Here is a 13230-nt window from a genome sequence, read left to right as displayed (position 1 = left end):
CCATCCCGACTCTGCCCCTGAGGGTCTCTGTCAGGAGCTCTTTTGTGTTCACTGTGCTGGGACCACCTGTAAATGTGTCTGTCCCTCTCACTGTGTCTGTTCCAACTCCTTGCCCCTAGACCTCACCCTTAGAAAGCCTTGTGGGATGGGAAAGAGGGAATGAGGCTGGATAAAGCCCGGGAAAGTTCGCTGGGAAGGTGAGGGCTTGAAAATCTTAGAAGAGGGGCGCCTGGGTGGCTCAGTCATTAAGCATCTGCCTTCGGCTCAGGTCATAATCCCAGAGTCCTGGGCTCAAGCCCCTCATTGGGCTTCCTGCTCAGCCAGGAGCCTGCTTTCTCCCTCTCCGGCTCCCGCTCCTGCTGCTTGTGTTCCCTCTCTAGCTGTCTCTCTCTCTGTATCAGATAAAGAAATAAAATCTTAAAAAAAAAAAGAAAATCTTAGAAGAGATCTTCAGCCTGACGAGAAGGCCCAAGGACACACAGACAAGCCCATCTTCTAGAAGGGCTATTGCTGGGACAAAGGCCCTGGACTTCTTTCCTGGGACCCCAAGGAGTAGAGCTGAGGCCTTTGGAAGGAAGCTAAGAGAAGTTTCGGCTCCCTGTCAGGAAGCACAGTGAAAGCTTTCCCTGACGGCAGTGAGGTCCCCAGCTTTGGAGGGGGTCAGCCACTTGGGGATGCCACAGAGGGGATTCGGACATCCGACAGGGCATGAACCAGCTGACCTTTAATGGTACTTTCAATCTGAAGATAGTAAATGCCATATTTTCTGACTCTAAGAGGTCCCCATTTATAAAGGGGAATCATTGGCTGGTAAGTAGCTTCAGGAGGGGAAGAATCTGGGTTGGAGGAATCAGGAAAACACAGCCCTTATACTCCCTCCTGTGGGTTGAGGACCTATTGTGTCCCAGGTCCTGTGCACACTCAGCCCTCGTGGGGGGTCTAGGCAGCCCTGGCGGGAGCTCTCTGAGCTCAGGGTCGGAGGATGGTGCCCATACAGCAGCCCCCTGCCCTTTGATACCTGGCCTATGACGGGCCCTCCAGCCAAAGGGCGAGATGGCACATGTAAGCAGTGGCACCATCTGTCACCTGCTTGCCAGCCGCTGATTAGGGATGTCCCGCTAGCTGAGCTGGGCACACGGCCACACTCCACCAGGTGCCCAGGAAAGCCCTTTTTTTGGCCCCCAGCACTGTCTGGGGCCACTTCGAAAAGGAGGTATAAAAGCAGTCCTCCCAAAAAGGCCCGGTTAGGTGCTAACCAGCTTCATCAAAGGAATTAATACTGCTGAAAAAGCAAATAGAACATCTAAAGAAATTAAAATAAGAGATGACCTGGGTGGGAAGCAGTATAGATTATGACTAAAAGCTTGAGCCTTGGGGTCGTGTAGACCCAGGTTTGCATCCTGGCTCTCTACCTCCCTGCTGTGGCCCTCTGGGCAAGGCACCTGACTGCTCGGAATCCCAGGGTTCTCCCGTGTCAAATAAGGGCGGTTTGGGGGTATGGTGAGGATAAAATGAGGTCATGCTAGGAAGACCTTGCCCTTAGCCACCATTATTGTAATCACTGTCACTGTTTTGAAGAGCAAGAGATTCCCTAAAGTGACCGGGCCAGAGAAATGTGCTCTGGGTACCAAAACAGAGAACACAGACTTGGAACCAGGGCTCCCAGATTCCAGTCTTGGCATATTGTATGTACTTAGGCATCGCTTTGCTACTCTGAGCTTCCGTTTCCAAATCTGTAAAGTGGGGATGATCGTGCCTAGTCCTCTGGTGGCACATAGCTCAACACAGCATAGATGTCCCCTCCGCCTCTGGCATCCCCCTTCATATCACACACATCCCTGGAGTTTAAAGCAAAGGCCTTGCAAGACCAAACTCTGAAGGACTAAGGAAAGTAAAAATTTATGATGATTTTATGCACACATACACAAACAGATAATGCCCGGGACTTATATTTTGTAGAACACATTTTAGCTCTGAAATATTTATGGGCCCTTCTTGACACACAAAGAACTAAAAATATCACCATGTGCTTATGTTCAGGAAAACTTATAAAACTTCAGTCCAGTAGGAATTCAGTCAATTTCCTGGTTCATCTCTGGCTGTTTCTAGGTTGGGAGGAAACCCAGGGTGGTAACCGCCCCCGTTTCCCCGAGGGCTTGGGCAGCAGCAGAGGTCACTCGGCAGTGCTGTACGTCTGTTCGAGTCTCCCCGCCACTGCTCTGGGCCCCTGCCCCTCATAAATGTTGTTGGAGCCCACGTGAAGGGCCCAACTTTGCTTCTTGAGTTTCTCCCCGCACACCAAAAGCTTTGTTTTCCCCCATCTCCCCTTGTCTCGCAGGCCCAATGCCTGTGCCATTCTTCCAGGCCAGCTCTGGCCCCAGCCCCATCTGGGCCTCTGAAACCCAGCTGGAGGACACGCTCCCCTGGGACCTCCCATCCAGGCTCTCTGCCACAGGCTCGTTTGCATTTTCCTGTCACTGGGATGACGACTGTTCGTGGAAATGGCTTTTTTTCCACCAGGCTGCTCACTCCTCCTCTCCCAGGCTTTCTCGGCAACCCTTCCCTCTCCCTCAAGGCTGGACTCAGGAAATAAATGGGTCTCTCCCTTGTCCCAGTTCTCTTGTACCTCCAACTTCCATCCATGCTGTGATCAGAATGGTGTTTTTCAAACTGTAGGTTGGCAACCCATCCATAATCCTATTTTAGTGGAGTAGAATAAGATAGAAAGTGTCAGGTGCTACCCTTGAGGAAAGATTAGGCATAGTTTCTGAAATGCTTGTTTTAGTTAGAAATTTGTAGATGTATGTATTTTCTGGATGGTGAAACGTATTTTTACTGTAGGTCAGAGAAAATGGAAAGTCAGATCTAGATTTCTTTTCTCTCCTTACCTCCAAATGGTCTGGCCTAGCTCACTTCTTTTTTTTTTTTTTTTTTTTAAGATTTTATTATTTATTTGACAGAGAGAGAGAGCGTAAACTGGTGGAGCGGCAGGCAGAGGGAGAGGGAGAAGCAGGCTCCTGGCTGAGCAGGGAGCCCGATGCGGGGCTTGATCCTAGGACCCTGGGATCGTGACCTGAGCTGAAGGCAGACGCTTAATCGACTGAGCCACCCAGGCACCCCTGGCCTAGCTCACTTCTACTTGACATTTTTGGGTCATAGTTTAGATGTCACTTTCTCTGGCCAATGGTCCCTGATCTTCTCTCCACCTTTGGCCCATCTGGCCTGGGTTAGGGGTCCCTGTGGTCCTTCCCCTGCCTCTCTCCCTGTCTGATTTGCCCATGTTCTAGAAGCTCCAAGGAGTAGGAAGCTCATTTGTCTTGTCCACTGATGCCTCACACAAGGCTTGGCACAGCAGGGTAGGAACTCAGTGTTGGAGAGAAGAGGCAGGGTGGGAAGAGGGTCCTGGGGGAGGGAGGGAACAAGAGGGCCTGGTGTGTTACCTCTGTGCATCTTCTGCAGCACTTAGGACAGAAAAGGTACTTAGCCATGACTTACTAAATGAATTAACCTGTGGTACGAGGTGTATAATACCTTTCATGAGGTTTAAACATTTCCTTCTGATTCAAATCTAGGCCCTGACATTTGGAAGCCTCGGGATCTAGAGCAAGTCCCTTAATCTCTTTAAGCTCATCATCTCATTTGTACAATAAGAGTAAATAAGAGAAAATATAAAAGAGGATCTATCTAACCCGCATAATTGTTGTAGAGATTAAGAATAGTATGTACAAAATACCTGGCGCACGAGTAGGGGTTTGATAAATGGTGGCTGTTTTATTGTGATTACCTCTTTTCCTATCTGAGATCATCCCCTGATCACCATCCCCAACCCGGGCCTCCCCACATTCACAGACCTGTTCAAACCTTCCAGGTCTATTGGAGCCCAGCTCCGTATAAAAGAAAAAAGCCTAAAATGTAGATTTTAGAGTCAGCTACCAACTGTGTGAATTTGACCAACCACCCAGGTCGTGTCGCCTGCTCTCTGAAATGATAAATGACCAGAGCTCTTACAGGTCAGTGTGGAAAGCCCTGCATACAGGGCTTGATGCATCCATGTTTCTTCCCTTCTCCTGTCCGGGGCCCATTCTCCTTCCCCAGAGAGAGGCCAAGAATGATACCCATGTCCGCATCAGGAGAAACGTGTAGAACCGCAAGTCATGCTCATCAAAGCACCCATGGTTGCCCCTGGGCCTGACACCCTGGAGAGAGAGCTCCCATCCTGCTCATCTCCGGGCCCAGTGCCCAGCACAGGTCTGTCTGGAACGGGCTTTGGGAATGAACTCCTCCCTGAAGGCACCTTCATGGTGCCCGGGCTTCACCCAGAGAAGAGTTTCAGCCAGCCACACCTCGGGAGCAGGCCGGAGTCTCACACGTGCTCTGTGTGTGCAGTTACAGGATTTGTGGTTCAGAAATAGCAACACGTCAATAATGATGACCATGATGACACTGAGAGTAGTCCTTCTCCAGTCCCTTACGCCTACAGATATAAGGTACATTGTAGTTCATGAAGCATCTAACAAAGCCAACACCTGACTTGCCAGAGCCCCAAGCCATGGGGTGGCTGGAGAAGGACTGTGGAGCTCGTTCCGTCACAGTGCGTGGTGGAGGGCTGTGGGAAGGATGGTCGATGGATCCGGCTCTTGATCCACTTCTTGACTGTGTGGCTTTAAGCCAGTTACTTAACTTCTGTAAGCCTCGGGTTCTCTTTATCGTTAAGAGGGACCGCTACAGCGTGGGATGGTGAGTACTAAATGAGATCACCTAACACAAGCACTTCGCCCAGCGTCGGGCCTGCGGTAAGCCCCGAGTAAGCAGGAGCTGTGGGTTTATTACTCTGATGATGATGGTCCTGATGATTACTGAAAGTCAACCAGATAGTAAGGGGTCAGGATCCCCCAGGAAACAGGATCCGCTCCAGATGCTTTAAATGAACCCACTTTAATGAAGGGACAGAAGTGTGGGCAGGTGAGGAGAGCCAGTCAGGATGGTGAGACACCCAGGGTCTAGTGGTGGCAGGAAACGGGGACCAACCCCCACCCCCCGGGCGTGGACAGGTGAGCGCAGGGAAGGATGTTGAAAGAGGCCTGGAAGAGGGGCCACCTGGCATCCGATGAGCAGACAAAGGACTACAAGGCAGGGAGAGAGCAGAGAAGCAGCACTGCCCCCTCTTGCCTACACCCTCCTGCCCCATCTCCCTCAGGTGCCTCCCTCAGGTGAACCCAGTGAAACAGGGATGTGGAAGCTCAGTGACAGTCAAGAGAGATAATCGGCAGCTCTGAGGGACAGAAACAGAGGGTGTGCATCTGGGAGAAGCTAGGTGCTCTGTGAGCTGTGGGAAGGGGCAGAGGGAGGGTCAGGAAGGTCAAGCTAATGGACTTTGGGGTGTGGGGAACCCCTGGTCAGCAGGGTAGGGAGGGACTGACATGTTTACACATGAACGTGTATGGGGTGCCTTGCCCAGCCCGCAGAGGAGGGTCGCGGTGGGTGGGTCCAAGCCAGTCCCTTCCCCAACATTCCTCCATCCTCCCGCCAGGTCTCCGAGTCACTGGACTGCAGACCCTCGCTCCGGGGGGAGCTCTTCTCCACTGTCACTTCTTGCGTCCCAGCCTCTTCCTCCTCTATTAAATGCCAAGCCGAGTGTGAACCGTGACCGACCTCCTTCTCTTAAAAAAAAATATACTGTTTACTGGATTACTATATTAAGCCTAAAACAGAAAAAAATAAATAAAAAGGGAATGGGAGCAAGGCAAATGCTCTCCCTGTCTCTGCTTTGTGACAGGGAAGCCATGGGTTTCAGGACTGTGTTCTTAATAATTCGTAGTTACTGAGCCTTTGCCGTGAAGACAGTGCCTTGGGTCAGCAGGCTCACACTGATAAGAAGACACAGTCATCCACCAATTTAACAGCCTCAAATGTGTCTCGGCCTCATTAACATATGTTTCCGAGGGGATGTTCCTTCTCCAATTACAACTGACACTTAGCTGGAGCCTTCTAAAGTGGGCCTTTTACAAATAAAATGTGGGTTTTTTCTGATGATAATAATGGCTAGCATTTATTGAGCACCCATTATGTATTAGTGACAGTATCTCCCAGGGGCATGTATTAACTCATTTCATTCTCAGAACAACCCTAAGAGGCTGGTACTGTCTTACAGATGAGGAAGCTGAAGCACAGAGAGGTTAAATAACTTGTCCTGGGTCACACGCTGCTAAATAAACGGTGGACACATACTTCAAATATAGACTTCTTTTGAAATTTTAAAAAGAATGCATCTAAGCAATGCCTTCAGTTCAATTTCAGATGTACCTAAGTCAAACTACCAATATTTTATACCACCTGACGATTGGTAAGAAGTAAAAAAGTAGCTGTCGTAATTTTATTCTTTCATTCATTTAGCACACATTTCATGAGCTCTGGATGCCAGGCCTGTCCTCAAGGAACTGCAGTCAGGGGCAGAGGCCGACGTGGATACACCTCATCCAGTTACCTGGATGTACAATGATAAATCAACAGGCACAGAGATAGAGAGGCCGCAGAATTAATGTCCAGGAAAGTTGCAAGTGGCTCAGTGAGAAGGAAGTGAGTTGGGCCAGATCAAAGAATAGCCTTCCATTTTGACCAAGACACTGGAATTTATCCCGAAGCCTCCACAGAGCTGCTACGGAGGCGTAAGCAGGGCAGCGGCGTGATCTGGGCTTAGGAGATTAATGTGGTATAGCCTACAGAGCCAAAATCATCGAGTGGTTGTACCCATGTGCCGAGTTCAACCCCTGGGTCAGGATGATGGCTCCACCAATCAAGAGCCATGTAACCTTGGGCAGTATACTTAACCTCACAATTTCCCATCTGTAATTTGCAGATAATCATCATACCTATATTACGGAATAGAAGTAAGGATTAAAATAGTATCACATATAATATTAGTGAAAGTAAGTACTCAATAAGTATTAGTTACTACAGTATATTGGCTCTTATTGTGAAACCATTATTGATATTATGAATTATTAGTCACAGTGGCTAACATTACTTTAGTGCTTACTCTAGATTATCATCACCATTATTGTCACTCGGGGGGATGGGCTGGAGGTAAAGGGCCAGAGGTCACAGAGGCTAGGTGACAGTCACCATACATCCTCATCCAAATTAGACCAGAAAAGTGCTTTGGGTCAAAAGCTACTATTGGGTCAATTTAGGGAGTTATAATCAGCCTTTTTTAAAAAGTGAAAGAGAATGAAATAGGAAATATCAGAGTACGTTGCTCATCATTGCAGTCACTTCGGTTTTGTGAATCTTTTTTCCATTTTATACACATAAACACACGCATTCACATACATAAATATATGTATCCAGCCACAATGTATGATGCTTTTCAAATTATGGATTGCAGGCAAGAAGGTTTTACAGACCCTGGGGTAGAAAGTATTATCACCGGTCTTGCCTCCAGCCCTGCCCCTCAGGTGCTCAGCCAGTGCCAGGAGGCTGAAGGTTAAGAAGCCAGAGGTCAGAACTGTGGGTTTGGGCCCCAGTAAGATGATTTGATTTCTGTGTATCCTAGGTCAGGTTCGAACTAATTTCCAGGGGCATTTTGAGAACTAGGTCCCAAAAAGTATCACCTACACATCTTGATTGTCTCTAGTTGCAACCCCAAGGCATTGTCAGTCTACTAATGTTGGCTTGGTTACTGATACACCCTGTGGCCTTGGCTCTGGGTCACTGTTGCTCCATGTATAAAATGGGAGTTAAAATAGTTGTCTTATATGCTTTATGGTTATTATGGGGCACCAGTAAAATCACAAATGTTTGCACTCTGAATCATGGAAAACACATAGAAGGAAGTCTACAGTAGACACTTGGGATCCATGATGAATCCCAAAGACACCAAGTGGTAACCTCAGACCATTCTTCGGCTGAGTAAAGTGATGGAGCTTTCCAGGTTAGAACATATGGGCCCATTTGTTCATAGCTCAAAGAGAGCTCTTTAAGGAGATGAACAGAGTTTGCTGTGGAGTGCAGGCTGAGACCTGCCCTGGAGGGGGTCTTGGGGAGGAAGAGATTTATGTCAATTTATATTTACGCCAGTGCCTGAGTATGGTCATTCATTTCACAAATTCTTAAGGAGCCCCTGCTCTGTGTCAGGCCCTGTCCCAGCTGGGGATGTGATGGGAACAAACACATGATTCCCATGTAGAGGGATTACGGAAATCAGTGTCCCCTGGTCTTTGATGCCGACTTCCTTGATACCCATCACTGGAAGAGAGGCTGAGGCATCTTCCTGGTGGGCAGGCGGAGTAGCAGGAGGGGCCAGGATTCATCATCAGGGGCCCTGAGGGCAGGTCCCCCTCTGCTTGTGTGTGGCCGGCGGATCGGCGCCCGCCCCCCTCCAAGTCTGAAGTCCCTCGTCCCCAGCCTCGCGGGGCCAGTCAGGTCCAGGTAGACTGCAGTATTGCCTTTGCCTCCTGGGGCCTGAGCTCACGCCCTGTCTTTGGTTCCCCGGCTCCAGACCGCTCGGCCCTGAGTGCCGCGAGGACCCTGTTCGTGGATGTGGAGGAGCGCGGGCCGGAGGCCATGGACGTGAAGGAGAGAAAGCCGTACCGCTCGCTGACCCGGCGCCGCGACGCCGAGCGCCGCTACACCAGCTCGTCAGCGGACAGCGAGGAGGGCAAGGCTCCGCAGAAGTCCTATAGCTCCAGCGAGACCCTCAAGGCCTACGACCAGGACGCGCGCCTGGCCTATGGCGGCCGCGTCAAGGACATGGTGCCGCAGGAGGCCGAGGAGTTCTGCCGCGCAGGTGAGGGCGGCCAGGGGCGGGGCTGGGGGCAGGTGAGCACCTGGGTGCGTGGGCACGGGAGCAGGCAGGCGGGCTGGACGCGGGTCAACGCCGGGCCTCGGCTCTTTTGGCACCTGGATCTGGACGGAGCCTGCCTGTAACTCATTCTTAGTTTGTTCATCTTCACGCTCACCCGGTCCGTTGGCATAAAGAGGTGGTTGAGAGCTGGGCTGCCCGGGGTTGAGTTCAGAACCCCCACGCTCTCCTCTAGGCCTCAGTCCTCATCTGGCAGATGGGCCTGAGCAGTCTCCCGCTGCTGAAGAGCGGCGTGTTGTAAGTGGTAAGCATACTAACATCAAACAGCTGTTGGTTTTACTTGTCATATATGTATCCATTCAACAAAAAATCACCTTCTTTGCCTCAAGCATTGTCCTAACCTTGGGAGGAAGACGGTCCTGAGATAGACCTAACATCCTGGCACCTGACTCCTCTCCTTCACTTCCTGAATATAGTAGTCACCAAAGCCTGTCCATCCTACTCTGAAATACCTTTCAAATCCATCCCTCTTCTTCCCCCACTCTGCCACTGTCCCAGTTCAGGCCACTGTCATCTCTCCCGGAGGGTTGACCACAGCCCCTTTCACCCAGTGCTGTCCCCTTTGGGCCATTCTGTGCACTGCAGCTAGAGTGAAGTTGGGAATGACTCCCCCTTGCCCTCAATCTGAGCTCCTTTACCTGGCATAAGGGCCTTTCCCCAAATCCACTTCTCTCCCTGGACTGTTCCATCCCCTCCCTCTCCACACCCTACCACCAGCGCTCCAGCCCTGCAGACCTACTCATCATTCCCACGCATGCCATGGTATTCCTTCCCTACCCTGGTGCATCAGTGATTCCTGTTTTTCTGCCTAAAGAGCTGTGAGCCTTCTGTGATGCCCAATGGGCTACTACTGGTGGCTGATTCTGCCCCACCAGCTCCCCTTCCAGCCAGGGCTAGCCAGGCAGTGTGCTGTGTAGTTTAGCTATGTTTTGGCATTGTTATCTAATCCTTACAACAACGCCAAGCTGCATCATTTGCTCCAGGTCCCAGAGGTAAGAGGAACTGGCCACACACACACACCCTCATATAGCCTGACACCCACCAGGCCTCTCACAGGACTGAATCCACATGAGGGCTGACCTGTTAGTAAGGCTGCCTCTCAGGCTTGGAAGAGGAAGGGTCTTTAGCTCTTATCCAGCTTGTGGTTTAGAGCTCAGACTGGCAACTGACAGATCTGGATTTGAATTCTGGATCTGCCATTTTTACTACCCTCAGCTTCCTCACCTGGGCGATGGGATACCAGTGATGACTCCTAATAGTAGGGTGCTCCTGAGAATTAATGAGGATTGTAAATAAAGCACTTGACACAATGCCTGGCATGGGGCAGGTGCTTCATAAACGCTGCCTACCATGAATTGCCTTCTCTGGGTCTCAAGGAAGGGAAGGGACAAACTGGTATCAAAGCTTTCTTCCAGCTGTCTTCTGCCCATGCTTGATAGAGCTCAGCCAGCCCTGACTGGCCCCATTTAGCCTGTGTGTCACCCTAGCACATGAGTCTGCAGAGAAGAGCCCCCCCCTTGTCTTTATCAATAATAAGTCAAAAGCATTCCCATGTCATAGGCAGGCCTGGCCATGGTAGTCTACAAAGTACTTGCCTATCCATTACCTCCCTTGATCCCTAAAAATTCTGTGAGGGTAGCAGGTCGTAGATTATCATCCCCATTTTAAAGAGAGGAACTTTGAGGCTCCAGTGATTGCACCAGCCCAAGATTGCACAACTAGATGTTGAGTGAGGTGGTATGTCCTCCCATGTCCTGGGATCCTGAGGAAAGAGGCCAAAAGGACATAAAGCAAACAGATCATAAGGACTTCTCACATTTGGTGAAATAAATCTCCTAAACTCCCACCTCAGGGGGGCTGGGCTGGCTCACAGGGATCAGGGAACCCTTAGAATCATCCCTCACCTTGCATTTCTCAGTCCTGAGATGTCTCAGCTCACTCATACTCATGCTGAGTCTGGCTGCCTAAACGGGCATGTAGGGCACACAAGCCACATGGAAATGGATGCAGCCTGCACTGTTTATTTCACATTCTTCTAGTGTGTGACTGGCCTCCCTTGAGAGGGCCAGCCCATCAGGGCAGGAATATGAGCAGGGGCTGGGGCGGGGAACGAGACAGGGGTGGAGAAGGGAGATCAGAGAGAGGTAAATGGGGCAAGCAGGGAGGATGGTGTGCAGAGAGGGTGGGACGCAGACTGAGGGGATTGGGATTTAGGCTCCAATTTGGAGTTTCTTCTACTTAGAAGGAGAGCACAAAGGGAGGGCAGACTGGAGTATGGCACATAGCGTGATATTCAAAATATTTAACATCCATCTGACCCATACCCTGACCAACCGCGGACGTCTGCCTGGCCACTGAGCAGAGCTCAGAGGCCCCTGCTGTGCTGCATCACGGGGAGGCCAGGGGTTGTTTCTAGGGAAGGGGCTGAAGTAGACAGAGCAGAGGTGGGGGGCACTGGGTGGGACGAGACTCGGGCATCAGTTGCCAGCCAGTATAGAACTGTTTCCTGATTGTAGCCTCAAATTAAGGCTGGGGCAACATGAACCACCTGAGCATGGGTGGCTTGGGGCAACGCCCCCCGCGCCCCGCAGCTCTGATTTCAGCAGCGGCCCAGGTGGTCTCTTCTCCCCTCCTTCCCTCTCTCTCTATCCATCCACCAAAGTCCTGCCAGAGCGTGTCTGTTTTCTTACAACTTCTACGGAGCACCCACTCTGTGCCAGGACAGAGGTGCTGCACCCAGAGCTGCCTGGGACACTGAGGAGCACAGGGCTGATTTGCAGAGTGATGCCCACGACTGTGGTCGGAGCTCTCCTGCTGTCTCCCCTCCTCCCTCTCTGGCAGGTCCCCTCCAGGACCAGGGGAGGAGACCTGCTCACTTGCCTTTGCAGGCTTTCCTATTCAGCCCTGGCCCTGGTTGCAGGAATCCTTCCAAGCTCGGATATCTCTTCTTCCTCTGTTCTCCAAGTTCACTGTCGTCAGCAGACCTCTTTTCTGAGCTCCCGCCCTCTGCCAGATCAGTGGTTTAATTGGGATATGGCCCTTGGTGCCTTTGTCCACCCCCTCTTTCTCATCCCCAAAACACTCATGGGAATATTAGAAATATGGGAGAAGCTGTCCTTGAATAGACATTGAATGAACATTCAGGTAACGTGGAAGCTGTGTTTACTATGGAAGGAGAAATATTACTCAAATACAAATCCCCAAGTGAATTCCCCTCACCCATGTCTTCCCTGGCCTCAGTCCTGGACATCTCCAGGCCTTCCTGAGCCCTCCAGACCTCTCAGCAACCCAGCTCTGGCTCCCTGGATTACTCCAAAGCCTGCGGATTCTCGCCACAGTCCCGAGCCCCGCGTGGCATGAGGAAGCGGAAGGCAGGGCCCGTGGCCTGCGTGAGGCCCACTTCTCTCTGCCAGTCCCCATCTTCCATGTCATGCTCCAGGCTTTCCTGACCTGGCCAGAAAGGACCTTCCGGTCCTGGGGCAGCCATCTGCATCTCCTCAACTAGGCGTCTGCCCTGCTCAGGAGTGCTGCTTTCTGCCAACTCCTCCCTGGACCAGACATCAATTTAACAGACATCTATTGAGCCCCATTTAGGAATGAGTCTGACATGGTCCCTGCCTCTGTTGAGGTCAGCAGCAGCGGAAGGGTCAGGCCCTTGGTCCTACTGTGTGGGATGACCGGGGCCAAGGACTCTCAGAGGGAGCTTGGCTGCAAGAAGCAATGACTGCTGCACAGGGTGTAGGTGTGAGGGGGAATTTCACAAAGGAGGTGCTGTATGAGTTGGGCCTTAAAGGATGTGGAGGAGTTGGGCTGGTGGAGGAGGGGCGAGGAGCCGTTTAGGCGGAGAGGCCTGTGCACGGAACAGCACGCAAGCTCCAAACACGACAGTGAATTCCAGGCTGAGGGCTCAGGTTTCTGGCGGGGAGACCCTAACCACGCTCACCTGCCTTTCCTCCCAGGAGCCAACTTCAGCCTGCGGGAGCTGGGGCTGGGAGAGGTGACGCCCCCGCATGGGACCCTGTACCGGACAGACATAGGCCTCCCGCACTGCGGCTACTCCATGGGGGCCAGCTCCGACGCCGACGTGGAGGCCGACACTGTGCTGTCCCCTGAGCACCCCGTGCAGCTGTGGGGCCGGAGCACACGGTCGGGGCGCAGCTCCTGCCTATCCAGCCGGGCCAACTCCAACCTCACGCTCACCGACACGGAGCACGAGAACACCGAGACTGGTGAGTGGCCCGCGCGGCCTGTGCCAGGCGCCTGGCTTTCGAGGCCAGGCTTTTCATTACAATATTGATTTTCTGCTCCATCGCTGGGGCTCTGGTGACCTTGGTGAAAAATTGCTTTGCTCTCAGTGGTCAGAAGTCAGA

The 13230-nt window shown here is 51.6% G+C and overlaps 1 protein-coding gene across 2 annotated transcripts in view; it reads left to right on the top strand.

Annotated features, from left to right (window-relative positions):
• Window positions 1-13230, top strand: part of TENM4 (teneurin transmembrane protein 4) — a 2958785-nt gene that overhangs the window by 2576708 nt on the left and 368847 nt on the right. For both annotated transcript variants that reach the window (XM_078058602.1, XM_078058603.1), the window contains 2 exons: window positions 8498-8785; window positions 12820-13089. In XM_078058602.1, coding sequence (XP_077914728.1) covers window positions 8498-8785; window positions 12820-13089 — 558 coding nt within the window. The remainder of the gene's footprint in view (window positions 1-8497; window positions 8786-12819; window positions 13090-13230) is intronic.

The sequence above is a fragment of the Halichoerus grypus genome, chromosome 11 (genome assembly GCF_964656455.1).
Source record: "Halichoerus grypus chromosome 11, mHalGry1.hap1.1, whole genome shotgun sequence".
NCBI lineage: Eukaryota > Metazoa > Chordata > Mammalia > Carnivora > Phocidae > Halichoerus > Halichoerus grypus.
The sequence above is the reverse complement of the archived record's forward strand: the minus strand, read 5'-3'. Positions and strand labels throughout refer to the sequence as shown.